Source organism: Aphelocoma coerulescens, chromosome 12, assembly GCF_041296385.1.
Source record: "Aphelocoma coerulescens isolate FSJ_1873_10779 chromosome 12, UR_Acoe_1.0, whole genome shotgun sequence".
In the NCBI taxonomy this organism is placed as follows: domain Eukaryota; kingdom Metazoa; phylum Chordata; class Aves; order Passeriformes; family Corvidae; genus Aphelocoma; species Aphelocoma coerulescens.
The window spans coordinates 17,401,315-17,417,500 of record NC_091026.1 but is presented as its reverse complement, the minus strand read 5'-3'; the positions used below and the strand labels follow the sequence as shown (position 1 = coordinate 17,417,500).

The window sequence follows — 16,186 nt, the reverse complement described above, 5'->3', positions numbered from 1 at the left end:
TAATTTTTTTTGTAAACTGCCAAAAGGGGGTGAATTGGAATATATTGATTGTGATGCAAAGGTATGAGCTGTTTGTGTAATTGCCTTTCCAAGTGCTTCCGAGTCCTTTCTGTCTCCCTGCACCTCGCTGCTCTGGCTGGGCAGCTGTGACAGTGTGTCTGTGTGTAGGCAAGAGGTTAGCAAAGAAGGGGAAATTAAAACAATGTTGTACATTATATAGTTACCAGCTATTGAAAAACCTATTTTGTATGCAAGACAGCAGTGTAGAGATATATGGAAAGCCTTGGGCTAAGTACAGAAGATAATTACATTTGGAATTTTACTGAGTTAAGTCATTTATAGCTTCAAATAGTTGGAGAGAAAAATCAGCAAAACCACACTTAAACTTCTTGTTGTTACTTTTCAAGATAAGCATTTTTAAAAAATGCCTTTTATCTTCTTATCTTACAAATTACCCTTTTTCTTTCATAGATATTTCCTAAATTTTACTTTCAGGAACACGCTGGTCATGACACTCTTTCACTATTAGCTGAAGCAATATAAACTATTTTAATACAAGTTTTATAAAAATCAAACTACCAGTCATAAAATATCAGAGTCTTGCACAAAATGTTATGAGAAATGGTCTGTTATTTTAACAAGTTTCTTGGGAATTAGGAAAAGAAAAATAAAAATCTACAGTCTTCCTGGTAAACTGAGATATGAGATAATCTTTCACCAAGGTGCAGTAATATTGAGGCTGAAGGTAAATCTAGACTCTTCAGTTACAGTCAGCTTGAAAAGCATTAATCCTTCTCTCCCACAGTCACTGGGAATGGCTGTGCCTGGAACTACAGGAGGATGCCCTGCATTAAACAGGGACAGAGCAGGGATACTTGGTTCCCACCTCTCCATAAGCCCTTGCCAATATTTTTGAAAGGTTTATCAGCAGTGCATTCTGCTAATTGCTCTAAATGACTTACACTTACAGCTTCACACCCATTTAGTGCTGGCAGTGCTCGGAGTCAGTGTAAGGGAAAGCAGCATAAGGTCCACAAGACAGGACCATAATTTCAAAGTGGTGTGACGGCCAGAAAGTTCTGGATTTAACAATCATATGAGATACAGATATGAGCAGAGTAGGTAGGATGAACTGGAGGCCTGATTTAGACAGGAGTGTTGATAACAGAGTGAGGCCATCTCTGCATTGGCCAGCAAGGACAGGTGGAGGAGGAGGAGGGTGGTCCAGCTTCTGAAATATACCTGTAGCTTCCCTCTTCTCCCTCTCCTTTCATCCTGTATCACTTTTCTGATAGTTTAAAAAAGCCCCCAATTACATAGAAGGATTTGTCCTCCAGTCCCTAGTTTATCTGTCTGTTTTTGCACAGAACCATAATAAGACAAAAGTGTGGCCCCCAACGATGGGCTGTTCAGAGACATGGTCAGAGGACCATTGACCTGATACTCAGGCCATGGAGCAGTTACCAACAGAGTGATGACAGGCCCTTTGGAGACTGAGTTTTGTGAGTTAGATAGAAAAGGGACCCGCAGCCTTTACCCCTGACCTGCAGGACTGGTGAGCAGCTTTGCCTTACAGTGCAGCTGAGAATTCCCAGCATCAGGGTCCAGCACCATGGCAAGATCTACATTCCCCACCATTTCATGCATGTACAGCCCCATCAAAACAAATTCATTTCACCTGAGGGATACACTTACTGTTTTGAGTATGATGGACCCAAATGCTATCCTTTTGTTGTTGTTGTTTATGCTGTTACTTATTTTACTCATGATAGTTTTATCACTGTTAGAGATAAGTGTAATATCTTTTAAAGAAAGTAATTTTTAATTGAAATTTTGGAAAGAAACAGGTCAAATCTGTTCCTATGTTTGATTGCAAATGCCCCTTAGCAGAAACCTCGAGTTTGGTTTTAGCATTTCCATCACATCACATACTTCAAAAATCACAGGCAAGGTAGAAATCTTCTCATATTTCACTTTGTTTAAACCATCTTGACATGATCATTTGTTGCCATTATAAATAGTGAAAATTGTGCTGCTGGGTAAAATGCAAACACAGGGAACATACCCCTATCCTTAGCTAGTTGTTAGCTGGAGTAGGACATCCATTTTGCAGCACTACCTTTGAGTGGGAAACATTTCAGGATAGCAGCAGAGCTATGATAAGTCTATAGAAGTGTCTCCTAATGGGAGAAAATGAAGGCAGCTGGCCATTTTCAGTGTAGTGAACACTGCTTGGGTCTGTTTTCCTACAGCATCCATTGATACTCTTGAAAAGTAGATTCTAAACCTTTCTAGTGCACAGGCTAACCAGGCGCAGAATGGGAGGGCTGTGTTTTGGCTGCCTCTTGCATTGCCTGTGACTGGCTTCCTTCTTCTTTGTCCTTGGTCTGTCAAAAATCCTGCTGCTGAAATGCTCTCCTGTTCCTGTTGAATGCCCTCACTGGGTTTTCATTTTCCCATTCCTGATTCTTGCCTTTATTTTCTGTCTGGTTTTCCTCCTGTGCAATTTCTCCATCATCTGTGTTTCTAATGCCTTTCCTCTTGCTCCTTGGTCCCTGCCTTGTCTGGAGCCCTTTCTGGCCTGTGTTTTCTGTGCTTCCCTCTCCTGCCTTTTCTACTGGTGTAGTTTTAGGATTTAACCTCTCCAGGGCAAGCTGTGTATCTTGGTGTCCAAGCTTGCAAGGCTTGTACCTTGCTCTGGATGTGTTTTTGGTTGAACCACAGTTAGGCACTCACATTGTGCATCCAGAGGTGAAGGAAGTCTCACAAAATCACGCTTATCATGGAGAATTGGATGGCGGTCTGAAAACTCCCAGCGTGCAGAGCTTTCCAAATGGATAGAGGAAGAAAGAAGGAAGTTTCAGATGGACTGTATTGTGTTCCTGAGGCCCCATGTACAGAGCAGATTCGTACCTCCGCATCAGAACTCTCCTTGCCCAACAACATTATCAGTAGATCAAGAGCATTTTCCTGCCTGCTGACTATTAATCCCCATTTCTGGGCCATCTACACTCCAGTGATTGCCACCAGTGAGAATTTGCTCCCACCAGTGGCTGAGCAATCCCTCATGGCTTCTTTTGTTTGACCCCACTGACCAGAGGGGCTACTAGTGACACTCTAGTTTTATATCACTACTGCTTCCTGACCTAAGGGAAAAACAGTTTAAAGAAATTCTTCAGATTTTTTTACTTCTCTTCAGTGCTTTGAAACCGAGAGACCTCTATTTTTCATAATTTAAACTCCTGCCTAACTGGGTGAGTGTTTGAATTCCTAGACTATGACAAAATGCTAGCGTGTGTCTGCCTGAAATGTCGAGAGGATCTTTAATAACCTCCATCCACCAGATTCGGCGTTAAAAGCATTGCTGAGACGATGAGTGGAAACACTACAAACAAGGACCCCGGCGGTGGGAGGGAGGTGCCCCTCTCCCTCGCCGCGGGGGCCGGAGCAAGCGCAGCAGGGTGTGCCCTGTGCTGCCAGGGTGCCATCCCCTCCTGCCGCCGCCCCAGGGCTGGCAGGAAGCTCTCAGGTGCCTGCCTTTTATTTATTTTGGCTATGAGATGTTGTTCTTCTGCAGTAGCCTGCAGACCAAAATTTAATGCACAGATGACCCCGCCAAGCAGCCCATGTGCCCGGAGACTGCTAGGAATGAGGGATTGCACAACAGAGCCGCACGGAGAGCACAGCTATTTCTTGGCTTAATTTGTTTTGTATGAAGCCCAGCAGCTGAGGGTGAGCCCTCTGCCTTCTCTGGAGAGGTTCTCAGAGGACTCTCAGAGGAAGAAGCTCCTGCTGCAGTGCTGCGATAGGAGCCCATTGCTGCCCTCAGCTCTCCCATGAAGTGTCCATCTCAGATCAGGATGAGATTGCAGGAGCTATGCCATAGATGTCAGGTTTTGTCTCTTGCCATTGAGATTTTTGACCAAAAGAAGAGGAGCCATTTGAAAAGTGCAGTGACACCATTTTTTTCCTTTATTTAATTCCTGTCTTGAAAATTCCAGTGCCAGTTTTTATCCCATCATGGCGCAGTCAGAAACCCCTCGCCTTGTGAAGAGCAGGACAACCTTGGCCATAAGGTTATGAGTGGGGATTTATGATCAAGTCTCCTTTTATATACACTTAGCCCCACTTAATTGCTACAAACAGATGACAGTGATAAGGTGGGCAGGTTGTTTAAAGTTTTGCTGGAATGTGAGTGCAGTTCTCCTCTTGGCACCAGGAATCTGGCTTGTCTAAAGCAAAACCTCAGCTCTGTGAAAACTGGCATTTGTAAGAGCCTCATCCAGGTCCTGTTGGAAGCAGCAACCTTTATGTTCGGCATGCAGGTTAACAACACCCTTTTTTCATTAGTATTCTTAACATCTTTCCACTGTAATTTTTTCTGAAGAGCAGCCGGAGAAAAGTCCTATTCACACATTTTAAAATATTCCTTGTTTCCAAAAATAATGAAATTTAGTGCATTGAAATGCATTGGGAAGCCAACCAGGCTATAGATGCATACCAGTGCTCCCGAGACTCCAGCTGTGTGGATCTCAACCATAAAAAGCAAGAGACGTTGAGAGCAGGAGCTTTGCCCCAACACTTGGGGCTGAAGTGGCCGATGAGAAAGGATGCCAACATCAGTCTTGTGGCATTGGTGCCCAGGGATGAGTGTTCTGGAGTGATTGCTGCTGCTTTCAGCCTTTCCTGCCCCACTGCCCTCTGGCTTATGCCAGAGGGATGCTGGCAGCTCCCACAGCAGGTCCTGCCCCATGTTCTGGGTGCCCCTGCTCAGGTGCCCAGCCTGGCTTCCCAGGGTGACCCATTGAGGGCTCTGCCACCTTCTCAAGTCAGATCAAGGTGCTTTTGGACCCAAGGTTACCCACAGAGCCCTGCGGAGGTGCCTCGTGTGGTTTAACCACCACTGTCTGTGCTCTCTGCATGTGCCACAATGCCTGTGTGTGATGTGAAGCCACAGCCCATCGGTGCCACTGGTTTTCTGCTCTGAAAGGAGGAAAATGCATCCTAGAACCGCTGCCTTGCTTTCCTTCTGCTGCGCCTCCTGAGCTGGAGTGGGGCTGGTTAATAAACATGATTCACTGTTGTCTTTTAGCTGTCAAGGCTGGAGTGAAGCTCTTGGTGCCAGCAGGTCTAGCTCTTCTCACTCGAGGGCTAATGCATTTTGCTTTGGGAAGCGGTGACACCCAGCACCACGCGTTCACTTTACCTCACAAATAGCCCATATACAATTTCCAAACTACTCAGCAATAAAACTCTTCTGTCTCATGCCTTGGTGCCAGCTGTTTAATTAGGAATAAGCAGAGGCTGGGTTTTATTTGTACGACTAACAGAGGATATTTTTTTTGCTCTCCCCTTCCAGCTTGCAAAAGATAAAGAGCGCCTGCAAGCCATGATGACACACCTGCATGTGAAGTCAACTGAACCAAAAGCCACCCCTCAGCCCGTAAGTACCGAGCTGTGCTGAAAGCAAAAAACCAAACCTCACAACAAACCTCTCTTTCCTGCGCCCCACTGGAGCCCACGCTGTGGAGCCCTGGCCCACTTCAGAGCTGAGTGTGGGGAGGAGATGGGAAGCACAGCCGGGTTTTGTCATCCCCCTCTCTTCAGGGAGTTTCAAAGTCAAGTTTGGTTCCAAAGCTGAGGCACTGAGACTTTTTCTGGCCTCATGTAAGTCGCTTTGCATCAGTCTGACTCGGATGAAATCTTAGGAAGTGTTAGGAAGGAGTTGTAATTAAATTATATTTAGTATATTTATTTTGCTTTCTCCCGGTCTGACAGACATTTACTGTAGAAGTGACTCTAACTGCACGTTTTGATGATAATCACGGTTACCCAGTATCAGGGTTTATACTGTTGAAACTGAGAAGGGAAACCTCCTCTACCCTGGGTTGCTCTTTAAAGAAGGGGGAGCAGGGGAAGAAGTGGCTTTGCAGCCCAGGAAAACTCCTGGTTACCCCTGAACCCAGGAAAATCCCCCATCTCCTTTGCTGACTGAGATGACCCTTCTTCAGCTGTTGTTTTCTCTCGGCCTCTTAATGCTGAAAGTGTTCCTTGGAGCTTCCAACGATTATTCAAAATGGAGAGAGTGCTTTGCTTCTTGATTTTAAGATTTGTAAGATTTAAAGGTACACTGGCTTTACTTGATTTTGCTTTGAGTCATTGTGTGAAAATTAATTGAGCGTTGACAATCTATAGTTAGTACCAGCAATTTTAATCAATATGCAATGATGCAGCATAATGACAAAGTATTGGTTTATCTGTTTTGACTGATTTTTTTTCTATAAATAAAGCAAACACACACCCATATATGCGTGATTTATGGTGATAGAAATAAAAAGGAGTCAGACTATTAACCCAGCAAATATGGTAGCCTGCCAAGATGCAGTTGGTAGACAAAATTAATGTCTGAAACAGAACACATTACAGAGATAGAGAACATAAAATCATTAAACACTTCGCGCACACATTTTTACTAGAAAAGGATTTCTCAGTTTCCGTGTAGTTGGAAATAAATGGCTGCAGAAGTGCACAGGGAGGCTACTAGATAGAAAATTGCAGGCTATTCAGTAACACAGGAGCAGATGTCAAAGTCAACGGGAAATTTCCTTGCCTTTTTGGAGAGAGTTGAGTGGTAGGTACAAACCCTTCCATTTAAGCTGTTGAGATGCCTAAAATTGCTTGGTCTGGTGGACACCAGCCCTCTAGAGTAGAAACTGTTGGTGGTATCTGTAAAAATAGCATTCTTCTAGTTCCTCACATCCATCCCAGCCTGAATGCAAATGCTTCAGTGCATTGTTGGAAAAGTGTGTAGACCCAACAGAATGGGGAGGAGGTTTGGTTTCTATAGCTCTTACTGGATTAAAAATTAAAACAGCGGAATAATCTGGGAGTCTCAAAGCACTCTGCCTTGAGGCCTTTCATAACAGCAGTGCCCCTCAGGAGGAAGGATTACAAACTAAAGGGAGGAAATCATCAGAAGGCGAGCGGTGTTTGGCAAGGCAGCTCGTGATCGATGCCGGGCCGCCGAGGGCAGGAAGCTTTGGCGGGTCTTGTAGGCTACGGAGATACCAGGCGGTGTCGCCATGAAGATTAGTGTTAACAGCTAATAAACAGGGAAAAGCAGTGGAAAAAAACCCGTGAACACAGGGGGAAAAGGGCTGTCTTGATTAGTATTAAAAATGTTTTACATTCTGGAAAATTATAGCTTTGTTGGGGACCTCCTACTAAATTTATTTTTAACTGCTCTATTGAAAATTCTGTACCACTAGTCAACATTATCTCTCAGTTGCTCAGCACAGTGTTTCTTTATTAAAAGAAATAGGCATGAATATTTTTGACTGAAAAATTAATAGCTTTTGAATTCATACACAGCAGGTTTTCTTTTGCAAAGAAGTCCAATATCGCTGCACAGCACTTCTATAACCATTTATTTAGAGTCCAAGTCAAACCTTTGACAGCTAGAGCAGTGTTACAAGCCAACATAAAGAACTCCAAGATGTAAACCAACAATAGGCAGTCTGTGTGAGGTTTGCCATTGTCAAATACATAGATTGTTTGGATTAGTTTATGTAAATGTACTGTTGTATTACCCTTTGGAAAAAAAAAAGATCACATTTGTGTATGAAAAGTGGTTTCGTTCACAGGCAGCATTATAAATTCCTTATCCTTTAACTTACATGTTAGAAGTAAAAATTGGTGCCTGACAGGCCTATATTGTGTGGCACTCTGTTGTTGGATTGAAACTGCCTTCTTTTCATTTATTGAAATATAGAAAAATTTATTATAGATACCATCTGATAAATCAGAAATTATTAAAATATGTATAGGTGAAGCATTTGAAAATTAATTATAAAATGTAGAAGTATAGTGTTTTGCATAAATTGTGCTCTCCTAGTGAAAAAAATACACAGGCATTGCATAGACTCTGCTAGACCCTCATCCTTTTAACTCAGTGGGATAGGACTTTGGTAAAAAGATCTGATGACCATTATTGCACTGCAAAGTAGTCTTTACATCCAGTAATTAATTTTTTTTCTGCCAACATAACTAATGCAAGGTGTGTGTTAGAACTAACGTATTACGGTACTTCGGTGATTTTAAAGGAAAAAGCAGCTGCGAATCCAAACATAGCAGTGAGTTGGGATTTAAAATTACAGCCTTTTCATGACCAAGGAAATGTTTTTATTCTGTTTAAAGGATCTTAATGCTTGTTTTAAACTATTTTGTTACTGGCAGGTAATAGGGTGTATGAGCATCTGTGTTAACCACGTGCTGTGTGTAATCCACTCTGACCACTTGTGCCATCTTTGCCTTCTGGGCTTCGGGTGGTAGCTGAGCAGGTGGTGTTGGACCACTTTGGACTAGCTGGACCACAGCCAAGTTCTTGATGGTTGTGCGTCAATTCAAAACTCACCCAGCTCCGGGGAAGGGTTGCTTGTCTGATTTAGTGATGTCCATCCATCCCATCCCAGCCTTTGAGTGGCTGTAGCTCTTTGCAGTAATTTTGAGCTTGGGAGGGGTGGTGGAGTGGCCCCTGCATTTCAGCCCACCAAGACATCTGCTCAGTAAAGCTCTCTAGTCCTACTAAAGTCGATGAGATTTAAGTGCATTCCTGTGTAGATAGTGTTGATGGCCCAAATCATTGGCAGACTGCATGGGCAGGGAGGTGCTGACAGTGTCTGGTGCTGCTCCCCAGGGGCTGCTGGGCAGGCAGGAGGGGGTCGGGGGTGGGGGGGAACATCCCAGGAGTTGGGGCAGGGCTCAGGATCACCTTTAAAAACACCCAGCTTTATAATGGAAATGCTCAACAGCAGCACTTTAAAAGAAAACGGAGCTCTCTCAGAACTCAACACTCGGAGCAGGCAGCGTTGTTCCCATTCGTGCTGCACGTGTTGTTTTGGTGGGACTGAGGGGCCTGAGTAAAGTGAGAACAAAGCCATGAGACAGAATATGCTGTGACGTGTTTTGGTAAGGTGAACTTTTTTCAAGGTAAAAAAACAAAACCACAACACAAAAGCCGGAACAGCGATTTCTCAAGAACTGTCATCCTGGTTTTGCTATTAAGATACCCCCCCAACATGCTGTTTTCATCAGTGTGTTAGCCATCAGCATAATAGGTTCAAATGGAAATGTGCTTTCTTCTGGGAGGATTAACTTGTGTTGAAGTTCATAGGAAGGGAAGGAGAAGGAAAAAGCATCAACCAACCAAGTAATTCTTCATACTAGGTGCTACAACCATCTTTTAAAAATAGACAGAAAACTTTTAAAGACCCTTCTGGCACTTTAAATAAGATGCACTGTTAGATATCCCTTCTTTAATGTATTTTTTTTACCATAACCATAGCAGTTAGGATTGTTTTGAAATACTGTTTTTAGCAACTGTAATAACAAAGCATTAAAAAAAAAGAGCCTTTTAACTGTTGAGGTAATGACTGAGCATTTTAGCTGCTGTAGCCATACTTTATAGTTTGAAAAAATAACGATATGCAGCAATAAAGAGAGATTCTCAAGCACAACAAAAGCTGTTTTTATATACTGGTTTTCATTAAGTCTCACTCCTCAGCTTCAGTTTCCTTAGTATTCCTGCCAATAACAACACCTGCTAAGTGATTGCTGCCTGCCAGGCTCTGCATCCAGTACACTAATGTGTCCAGGCTGAAGCAGGGAGAGGAAGACACAGCACTGAACAAAGTTTTAGGCCCAGTATTCACTTTCTCTCTCACCCTTGGTGTCAAGAAAAGGAGTTTCTTCTCCAAAGTATTTCAGTTGCAGGAACTCAGTGCAGGTAAGTCTGCAGCCCCAGCTGGGTCCAGAGCAGCAGTACCCATTGCAGAGGAGTCACAGGGAATGGCCTTACTGTGACACTTAGAAACACTTTTTTTTTTTTTTAAAGAGTTTCAGTGCTATTTTATGTGCAACCGCTATTGTCATGTAAAATATTTACACAAAAAGAAATCAGACTTAGTCCTAGTGGGAGAGCCACTAACTGGAAATCTGTTTTCCAGGGTGATGGAGTGGGTTACCTCTCTACCTTGTTGATACCTAAAGAAAAAAGGCAAATGACTCAGTTTTCACCTTTAATAGGGAGACATGGCTGTTTCTTGAAAGGGAGCGCTGAAACAATTATGGCAGTTATGAATGCCCAAATCAAAACAGTATGAGGAAATATTCTCAAAAACCAAAAGTGAACAAAGCAATCAATGAAATTCAGTGATTGAATTTGCAGAATTTTAGGACTTAGAACTGTTGTGGGATTTGGTGGGTTTTCTGTTGGTTTTTTTTTTTTTTCCTTATTTTTGGTTTTGGTTGTTTTTTAAAGGCTGGAGGAGATCCTCCCTCCCCCCATTCCCAGGACAAATATTACAAAAACATTTTAACTCCTTGGTGCAGGGGTGTACTTTCGGGGTGCCCATTTTGTGCATTGCTGCAGTGCAAGAGTTCTTGCTTGTTGAAGTGCTCACTCTGTGACTTGGGCTCCTTCCCCTCTGCCAGCAGTGATACTCATCCAAAAATTACAGTATGTGGGAAACAGCCTGTGTACAAAATACCAATGTGAACAATTTTTCTAATCATAGTAACTTGTTTTTAAATAGCAAATGCAAACAGGGAGAAACCGTGTAGAGTTTCCATCAGGAAAAGAAACCCTCCCAGCCCAGTCCCTCCCTGATCTTTGCCCTGCACAGTCATCCACGGCCGCTTCCACGTTTCTAATTGACGCCAGTATTAAGATTTAATAGTTTACCATTCAGATTAATAATTCAAGATGGCAACAAAACCAACACCATTCATAATTTGTTATTCTGCTCTAATTCACAACCGATTTTTCAGCCTTGGCGCTATCAATGCAACAAAGGAAGCGGCAGCGAAAGGCTGCAGAGGGAGGCAGCTCTCTCCTCCCTCGCCCTGGCTCGGGTTTGGGGAACCCAGCTGGAAGAGGAGAGTGTCATCAAATAAAACATGGAAAACGGAAAAACTTCGCCAGCGATGGACAAGGTCGTGTTTCATTAACTTGTTGGTTCAGGCTCACAAATGGTCGTCGGAGGTGAAACGCAGCAGACTCGCTGCGTTCCAGCTTTTTGTTCTCTCTTTCCTCACAGACTGCAGTCATGTTTAATTTGGAAACTGGGCTCCTTTGGCAAATTAGCAATTAGAACAATTTTGTGGGAATATGTATATGTGTCATTAGGTTTCCTGCAAATTAATAGCGAGAGCAGAGGTCAGGCAGAAATTTTCCACTTGACTGCAGCTCCTCTGTTGAGATTTGGCACTTTGTTTTGGAACGGCCACAGCTGCTCAAAGCCACAGTCTTCCTTTAGGAACTGTCTTTTAATTAGTTTACCTCATAGCCATTATTACAAATATTACTGCCTCCCCTCCTTGAAATAAAATTACTGTTTCTACAAAATATTCCGGTGACATCTTGCACCACTGCACATTGATGGTGGGGTCACTTGGATGCAGCGTTTAATCATTAGATCACCTCCATAAGCATCTCCTAATTAGAGTCCTTACAATACAATTTTATCTGGTAATTAGCTGAGATTGGCTGCTTCCTCTGTAGCTTATTAGTGGCAGCCCAGCAGTGGGTGTGAATCACAGTGTCATTTGTCAAGCCTGTTAAAGCCCCCCCTTTTGCTCGTCCTCTTCTGTGTTTATTCCTCGTCGCTACCTACGCTGAAAAGCCTAAAGAAATGTAACTTGATTCAGATTCTTTAAGCAGGGAGTGCTGACCTTTGTGGGTCCTTTCTCAAGGTTCCCTAGTAGAAACAGATTAAATGTTAAGTTTTTACATGCTGAAAAAGGAAGGGGACTCTTTTGAAATGGAGTAGTTGGGAGCCGTAATGATGAAGCAGGAGCAGTGATCTTTCCAACGGGAGGGCCCGGCTGCCGGGCCTGCACTGAGAAGGGCACTTAAAATTGATGCAAATTTCCTCGCAGTTATTGGACTGTTAAAATGTCCATTTAGAAACTGAGATAAAATACAGTAGATTTAATTTCATGGTGAGACCTGTCAGTTGCACTGTTATTATCATCACTGGTCCTTTTATCATATGTAATAGATGGATAGATGGATAACAGGGAGACATTACTATATATATGTCCCTAATCAGTGTCCTTAAATCAGGCCAGTCAACGAGCAGACTGGGTGGCACGTGGTGGCAGTGCATGGCACCAGGAGGGTTTAAACCTTCAGACTGCAGGTAGTGGTTCATGCTGGAGCAGGGATCAATACCTGCACTTCACCACCTTCACCATCCCTTTCTGGGTTCATGCTCCCTGGCTTTGCCACAAAGTGTTAAATCTTTCCCACTGGAAGGCGAGGAGTCATTTGTAAGCACCTGCAGGGAAAGGTGTGTGTTTACACGTCTGCTGCTCACCACCTTCTTCCCTTGGAGCAGCATCCAGGTTGTGCCAGGAGTTTGTGGCTGGGGCTTCCCTCAGCTCCTTCTCACTGTCAGGAAGGACAAGCAATCACAATTTATCTTCCCTCAGCTGAGCCCTTTCTGTGGGCGACGGGCTTTTTGTGTTGGTATCCTTCCTCTCTGTAACAGTACAGCTCTTTATTTTCCACAACCTTTGTTTGGGATAAATCCTATTATTTTTAAAAAGAAACATTATTTGTGGCTATTAACTCGTATGAGGGATGCTAATAGGAGTTTTCTTATCTGGTTACTTTCATACAAGGAAAATTAATACAGTGCCTTATGGATAAACATGAGATATTTGGGGGCATAGCTGCATCGTGTGCCTTGCCTTCATCTCAGAAGGTTTCATGTGTAGCAAAAAAGGAATTGTAATCATGAACAAAAGTTGTAAAATTCTGGCCCTGTTAAATTCAGTGGGAATTTTGCTACCGACTTCAATGGGGTCAGGATTTCACCAGTATTATTTGTGAAACCGCCTAAGGGAAAGAAATGTGGAAGTAGTCAGAGCCCTTTTCTCAGTTGTCTTCTGTGATGTTGTAGTTAAGGGATCGGATTGTTTGTTTAAAATACTTCAGCAGCAGCGACCTATTGAGATGGAGCGTCGTCTTTCAAAGGACGTTGTAGGGCAAAAAGAAAGGGTTGGGGAGGAATGTGGATGCTGGTTATATAAATAGGGTTGTGTATCGAAAAGAGTCGGGTTGGAGCTGGGTTTGATACCCAATCCTGGAGGCAGGTGTGTTTTACAGCCTGCTGTGGCACGCTGCCACACTAGTGGGGCCGGGCTTCGTGCAGGTAACACCAATGCCTTCCATCCTAGGAGGAAAAAACAGAGTGGTGCCACTTGTGCTGGGCTGAATGCTCACAGTATTTCATGCACTGTGATTAATTAAATTATTCCAGTGTTAACCTACTCTGGGCTTTGCTTTTAAAATGGATGAACAGAGAGGAAAAAAAAAGCCCAAATGCTGAAGAGAGAGATTGCGTTTCTCCCTAGCATGTCCCTAGGAAAGTCTTGCCTTTTATTTTAAGCCTGATGCCTTCAATGAAATATCCAAGAAGACTGATTAGAAGCCATGCATAATGATAGAATGGAAATCAGAGAGGTGTGGGGTTTAGACTGTGAAACAATGAAACCTGAAGTAAAATATTAAAATGATCAGGTACTGTGTAAGATCTTCTTCTGATATTTAGATAAAAATCCATGATTCATTCTTTCAGCAGCCGGCTATGTTTTTCAGTTTTTTAAACTTATTTGGAAATCTATATATGTATTTATCATATTTATTTCCCTTTGCTGGTTCCTAATGGAGATGTTACAGCAGCACTTTGTGCTGAAGCTGCAGTGTCTGCTCTGAACTGAGGGACACTGTGGTATCAAGGGTGTCCTCTGCAGCCCTTAACCACGCAGAAATGCTGTTTGTAACTAAAGCCTCGTCCTTCCCTCCGCAGCTGAATCTGGTATCGAGCGTCACGCTTTCCAAGACCGCGTCCGAGGCGTCTCCGCAGAGTTTACCTCATACTCCCACCACCCCGACTGCGCCCATCACTCCTGTCACGCAGGGACCGTCGGTCATCACTACCACGAGCATGCACAACGTCGGACCCATCCGGAGGCGGTACTCGGATAAATACAACGTCCCCATTTCTTCAGGTAAAGGGGTTCTGCTGGCACAGCCCCCGTGTTTGCCCACGGCCCAGCTGTGGTGATTGGGCTCTGATGATAACAGAACAACTGCTCTTATTTAGCAGATATTGCCCAGAACCAAGAATTTTATAAGAACGCAGAAGTTAGACCACCATTCACGTATGCATCTTTAATTAGACAGGTAAGCTGAGCCAAACACACGCGGCTGGATTAGGAAAAAATATATCTCCCTATATGTGCACACTCTGGATTAAATAGATTTTCAAACCTTTGGTATGTAAGCGTGCTCAAATGCTCAAACCTTAACTATAAGGGTTTTTAGAACTGCAATATATAACATAATTGCTTTTGATTAAGTATTACAATACGATGTGATTATTAGGAAATTCATTTCACACAACAGTGAAAATGAGCCTGTTTAAAGATGGCAAGTCAATTATCACAAGCTACAGTAATCTCTGATCCCTAGAATTAATCTGAGCTCTAAATAATTACTGAGCTTTAATCAGCTAGTGAAATGTTTTGCATTTCTCTTTGATTCTGCTTTATGAATGACTAATAAATTAATATTTCTGTAAGGAAACAGAAATAAAAACTCAAAACAATTAGATAATTCCATTTTGAATTTTGCCATTGAACTGTTAAATACAGCCATTAATCTTAGTTCATATTGTGAAAACCCTCCTTTGGATTTTTTGCTCCAAATCTCTTCTTTTTCATTCTTCCTTTCTTTCCTTTTTTGTATCGGGCAAAGTAAAACTGTGAGTGTGTTTTGTACTGGTGTGCTCGTAACTGATCTTGCAATCGCTTTGCTCCACAAGGCCATCCTGGAATCTCCCGAAAAACAGCTAACACTAAACGAAATCTACAACTGGTTCACGCGAATGTTCGCCTACTTCCGACGCAACGCGGCGACGTGGAAGGTAAGGCTGAGCCCACCTCCTGCCTTTGCTCTCTGCCGTGTTCAGAACCAGCCTTGCTGATGACATAAATTGTCCTGACGTGGGGACATGAAAAATTTAGATCGGCAGTTACGACACGCGCCGGGTGCCTTATCTGCAGGAACAATTTGATATTTGGCAGAAAAAATTCCTCTGCCTTTGAAAACCACTAATTGAATCCCCATTATTGGCTTTTATGTTCTGTGATTATGCCATGAGTTCCTCTGTGTGGTTGCTACGAGCTGGGAAACTCTGGCTCTTCAGTCGGAACGTATTAGAAAATTAAAAAAAAAAAAAAGAGGTAAAGTTCTTATGTCAGTAGAAGATATGCTGTTTGTCTTTTTAGGTAATGCAGGTTGTAATCACAACAACCGTTTTTTTCCCTAGGATCTATAGATCAGTGGATTTCTTTCCTCAGTCGATTGACTCTTAACTACATAAGCAGCTGTTATAAACTTCCTCTCTGTTTTTTTTTAATCACACAGTAGAAGCTCATTGAATTTAATGCACAAGAAAAAAGCCCCTCAATAAGAAACATCTTTAACAGAAATAAACTTGGGGTTTTGTACTTTCATTTCCTTTGATAAATATCACAAATACTGTTAGATAAGAGATTTGAGGAGTTAATTTTATTCTGTATTTTGGGGGGGCACTCTTTCACTTTATATACAGCACTTTAATAGTCATATTGGCTTCTGAATCTAGTGCAATCACAAATGAATGAATCAAATAACAGGATGTTGTGTTGCTGTAAAAACTGTACCCTGGTGCTTGGAATCTCTCTTAATCCAGACAGCTCTGTTGTTCTCAAACAACTTGAAATGACCAGGTCGTATGAATAGGTCCCATACATGCTGTTCCATCAGTTCTTTCTGTTTTTCCTGTCCCAGCCTGCATTTAGGATTAATTCCTTCAGCGGATGGAGCTAAAAATGGTCCTTGGAAGTTAGCTTGGTTTTTAGTGGCATGGTTTCCGTTTCATTCAGATCCCAGCACAATTTTGTACATTTTCAATCCTGGTCTAGAAGCTCTCAAGTTCAGGAAAACTTTCTGTGATTGCTGCTTTTATTCTTCCCTGCAGTTGGAAAACATGAGCAGTGTTTAACTTTGCAGCTTCCTTACTATCCAGAAAGGAAATTAACTTTCCCTGATTTAAGATCCTTTTAGACCTGCCTG

General features: G+C 42.7%; 1 protein-coding gene across 21 annotated transcripts in view; it reads left to right on the top strand.

Annotated features, from left to right (window-relative positions):
• Positions 1 to 16,186, top strand: part of FOXP1 (forkhead box P1) — a 398,607-nt gene that overhangs the window by 361,201 nt on the left and 21,220 nt on the right. For 19 of the 21 annotated variants that reach the window (XM_069027474.1, XM_069027475.1, XM_069027476.1 and 16 more), the window contains 4 exons: positions 5,360 to 5,443; positions 13,875 to 14,076; positions 14,172 to 14,251; positions 14,892 to 14,993. In XM_069027474.1, coding sequence (XP_068883575.1) covers positions 5,360 to 5,443; positions 13,875 to 14,076; positions 14,172 to 14,251; positions 14,892 to 14,993 — 468 coding nt within the window. The remainder of the gene's footprint in view (positions 1 to 5,359; positions 5,444 to 13,874; positions 14,077 to 14,171; positions 14,252 to 14,891; positions 14,994 to 16,186) is intronic. The other 2 variants (XM_069027492.1, XM_069027487.1) reach the window with 1 other exon arrangement.